Genomic DNA, 4,866 nt, shown 5'->3' with positions numbered 1-4,866 from the left:
TAATCATACCTTTTTATATGAATATTTAGATTTAGTTGAATTATGTATCCTCGATATTCTTATCAATTCGAATATATTTTATTCTAAATCATATTTTTTAAGATTTAATTACATTTCTCAAAATAATATTGTATAGTAGAAGTCGATTTTTTCTTTTCTTTTCTTGCATCCCGGAGTGTACGACCAACTGTAGTGCATTTTGAATCTATTGAACATGTTACAAACCCAACGGTCAGGTAAGTCATAATATATTGTGATAATGGTTTAAAAGTTTGAACCATAACTTAAAGAAGATAGCGACACCCTCCTTGACTCGACAGAATCGACTCTTAAATCATAATCTATTTAAAAATATAGGCATATTATATTTTGGGTAATCTTGAAATTGTGAAAGATGGTGTGTGAATGGAGTTTTATTTGTCATAATTATTAAATGTGATTGAAGGAATATATATATATATAGATTATGGGTTCAAGTTGTTATATAGTCTTATACATAATAAATTAGATGGAAAAAAATGTCCATAATTGTGTGATTATATAATTAAACAAAGAATTTGATAAAGAGTAGAAACCGGTTGTAATAATAATTGATGGGTTCAATTCATTGTGGTGGCAGGTGGCATGAATTGGAGTATTGGACCCATATAATGATTTAGTTTGATACTTTTTTTGAAAGAGGTGCAAAGTATACGCATAATTTAGGTCAATTCATTATGATTCATGACCAAATAATGTTTGATTAAAGGAAGAAATTTTTATGATTTCTATATGTATTTCAAAGTAAACGATTTCACATTACCTTCACTTCAGAAGTTTCTAGCTAAATAAACATGGACTCCGTATTATCAAAGAGTAAATGCTAGCCATTAGGCTTGCCGTCGGATGGTAAAGCTTTAGTCATTTGAGTGAGTTATCCGGATATTTGTGTTCGAGTTCTATAAAGTGATAACCTGTCACATTTATAACTTACCTGATCCCTTAAGTTTATAGGGTGTTTAATAGATTCCAAAAATTAGTTGAAGTACATACAAACTAACCCCGAATAGCCCAATTATAAAAACAAAAAAAAGTAAATGTTTTAGAAGAAAATGAACCTATTTTGACTTCTAGCCTTGGAAGACCATAAAGAAACTGGCTGAATGGTTTGAAGGAAGTTGAGTTAAGCCAACAATTCTCAAACTTCTGAAATGTCAAAATCTAGAGAATTAAATTAGAATCTTTTTAACTGTTTATTTTGCCATTGAGAAAAATTACTTGGTGAAACTCAATCAATGATGCCATCATTGATTCTTTCTGAGGCTGTTCCAGGGATTCCAACCCCAAATTAATGGCCTCTTCACATGGTCTATATAATTATCGTCCAATATCCAGTCTGGGTCTGGCTGAGAAATTTATGTTTCTTAACCACTCTTAACTAGTTTTTATGCCCTTAAATTGGGGAAAATGATCAGTTCATGCTTCAATTTTTGCAGTACAGTAGCTAAAAGATGAACAAAAAGTTAAGATAAGAGGAAGTTCTTGCCAGCTAAGATGATGGTGAAACAAGCAAATAACTAGCATGTGCATGGCCCTCCATTCCATAAGGTGTCATCTCTTTCCTTCCACGTAGCTGAATATGGAAGCTTTACCATTACTGCTGAGTGCTGACAGAACATACAACTAAGAATGGCTACGGGGACTCTGTTTAAATTCCTTCCTGGAAAATTCAAACTGCAAAGTCAGCTCCAGTAAACATTTATGCAGTCTATGGACAAGAAAAGGTAAATAAATGAATTCGGTATTCACAAAAATACCAATTTTGGTATTATTCGAATACGCAAGGTTGTCGAATACAACTCAGAAAATCACCAAATAGGATGGTAGTGAAGATGAACACATAAATATCACCAATATTGAGTGAAATCTTGTAGTATAAGGTGAAGGTATAATGTGAAACTAGTCAATAAGAGTCTTCCATGCATTGCTGAAATGACTATGATTTGCTTATCCTAACAAGTGTTTGATATAATGCAATTAAAGACTTTACAAACAACCAATGTCCATAAAGGATCTCTATATGGCAGAAGTGACTCTGTAGCAGAAGTTATATAACAAGGAGGTATCAAAAAGGCATAATTTACAAATAGCAATGCTATGCACATCCACATAATATGGAGAATAAATTGAACTAATTCTATAGTGATGTCCAGTTACCCCAAAATTTTGATATGACTGAATAAACAGATTTTCAAATTAGTCTCAAGTATAATGACAGAAATAAACATTTCATTTTCATTTTCCATTCAAGGCCTCTGATTAAGAAAGAGTTCTTCTCTCTGATGATGAAGAGTTGAGATTTCAACAATCAAATTAGGATAATTACAGAAGGCAAGCATTTCCCAGAGTGTTAATACGAATAGATTTTGGTAAGGTATGTTTTAGCCAAGGCCACTGAATAGAAAAAAAATGCTTAATTCCAAATTCATGTGAATGGAAATTAGGATTTCAAAATCAAGTAATACCAATTACAAAAAGCAAGCATTCTCCACACCACAAAAAAAAAAAAAAAGGGCTGCTCCTTAGCCTTGTCTTGTTCATCCTTGCTCATTAAGTTTACAAAAATTGGTATACCTCATTGCATTTATAACATATATGGATTAAGTAACCTTCAAAACTGAAACCAAACAATTAATCGCTTCCCCACTTTTTCAAAACTCTCTCTTTAGCTGAGACAAACCCGTAGACTTCCTTCTTTGACATATCATCAAAATTAGCAGGACCATCTGGAGATGCCTTCTGAAGGAATCTTGAGGTTATGAAACTGAACCCGTTTCTTGTTCCTCGCAAAGCATACAACAGTGGATTGAAGATCACAGCAAGAAGCACTTCTCCTTTTGCAACTATGAGATACTGTCAATATGAAAGCAAATTTATGAGAGAAAGAGACACAGAAATGACCATAATAATCATGGATGCCAGCTTTACAAACTTTAAAGACGAAGAAAACTGCTTACCATGATGATAATGCCGAGCACAGCAAGACTTGCTTGTTGTGCTTCTTGCCAAAAATGATCACCATTGGACCAACCAAACCGTCCCCCCCATCCAAACCAACCTCCTCCACCAGCATCACCTCCACCACCTGCCTCTTCTCTTCTCTTAATCTCTTTGTTCCACTTCTCAAACTCATTTTTCTTTCCACCAAGTGCATTATCTAAGGCTTTCCTAGCTTGTTCCTGCCACCATAGATATAGATATATTAAATCTACCATGCGAAGGAAAAAGCATTATTAAAAAGGAGAAAATGAATCTTTCGAATTCTTACATCCAAAAAAACAAAGACAAGGAAAGAGCTATATGTCAAAATAAGACTCAGCTGGTCAACCTCAAGTAGTTTGCGAAAAGAAACAAACTTAGTTGTGTTATTTTTTCATACTTCCCTTTTGGTGATTTTTCAATTTCAAACATCCTAATCAGAAAAGTAGAAACAATGACACATCTACCTGTTGAATGGCCAAAACATCATTCAAATATTGCACATTGAAAATAATTACTAACAATAACTCTAAGAGAACTCTGCATGGCCACCCCTCTTTGTAGCAACATATGCCAAGTGTCACAAAACGACTGTAAAAAGTAAAAAGAACATATCAAGTATGTTATTTGGGTGCAGTAGACTGACATTTGGTCTAAATGCTCAGAGCAACAGAAGTTGTAAATGTTGTTATATCACATCATATCATGTTATTATTTGTTTACCTGTATGATATCTGGTCAACAAACTCATATTGATGGTAATATATGGTTACACCAGGCAAAGGAGCTTAATATAAAGTGAAATCCACCATAAACACCTCAAGTTGATAGAATTATCCATAACTTCTCAAACTTCATTTGAATACCTTCTATCAAACAATAACTCTGGAAATCAAAACTTACTCTCACTCCCCATAGTGTAATACTTTACTGCATCATTATTCAATAAGTACTCCTAAAAACGAAAGCCACCCCTTGAGCATGAATACGAATTTGTTTTTTGCATGATTTCCTCATCTTCTCATATAACACTAACCATTGTAAAATATTCAGAAACTCTCACGAAACACAGCATACCCCAATCAACATTGAAGACACAAGGGAGCTCAAATTTCCACAAAAGCTTAATCTAACTTGACCCAATTAGAAACAATGGAAGTATAAAATTATGCACAGAGCTCAAGCTCCCAATTTCTGAGCTTCAAACATCAAAAAATATAATCAAGCCACGCTCTAAGCAACATAGAATCAAATCATAATCACTCTCTTCAAACTACAACTTGAATATTCATTTCCAAGCTCAATCAACTCAAAACACATTCTTCTATCAAAATTTGTTTTCATTAAAACAAATAATTATATCTGTAAAAAACTCGTAAATAAAATACGAAAAAAAAGAGAGAGAGAGAGAACGAGAGATGATAAGTTGGTACCTCTTTTCGATTGTCTGAAAAGAGGCAAGAAAACTTGCCATTGCACTGAAGTCTTCGGAGCAGAGAATTCCAGTTTTGGTTTTGGCATTCGTTTTGATAGCGGGTCGTGTTGGTGAACCGGAACCGATGAGATTCGAGTCGGGTTGAATACAAGGAATTGAGAGGGTTTATGTTGACAACCTGAGACATTGTTTTTGCACCTCCCTCCGTCCCTCTCGCTCTGTGTTGGAACAGGCTCTGTTTGGTTACATCGATAGGTAGATCTAAACAACGAATTCTTATTCGGGCCGGGAACAAATAATCGAAGCTCGGCCCAGATGAAGATGGTTCACATCGGGCCCAAATTGAGATTTCTTGGCTGGACCGTGTTACAATGCTCTCGGAATCTTATGAATAACGCTGCACATTTATAAAT

The 4,866-nt window shown here is 34.3% G+C and overlaps 1 protein-coding gene across 1 annotated transcript; it reads right to left on the bottom strand.

The window, feature by feature from the left end:
• Positions 1 to 2,533: 2,533 nt before the first annotated feature.
• On the bottom strand, positions 2,534 to 4,640 carry LOC116125535. The gene is made up of 3 exons (XM_031411239.1): positions 4,452 to 4,640; positions 2,997 to 3,218; positions 2,534 to 2,892 (listed from the first exon to the last, which is right to left on the bottom strand). Exons 1-3 carry the CDS (start codon positions 4,638 to 4,640, stop codon positions 2,671 to 2,673), a joined length of 633 nt encoding a protein of 210 aa, XP_031267099.1. The 3' UTR covers positions 2,534 to 2,670.
• Between the last annotated feature and the right edge of the window lie 226 nt (positions 4,641 to 4,866).

This window comes from Pistacia vera, unplaced genomic scaffold (assembly GCF_008641045.1).
Source record: "Pistacia vera cultivar Batoury unplaced genomic scaffold, PisVer_v2 Contig1673, whole genome shotgun sequence".
Lineage (NCBI taxonomy): Eukaryota > Viridiplantae > Streptophyta > Magnoliopsida > Sapindales > Anacardiaceae > Pistacia > Pistacia vera.
The sequence above is the reverse complement of the archived record's forward strand: the minus strand, read 5'-3'. Positions and strand labels throughout refer to the sequence as shown.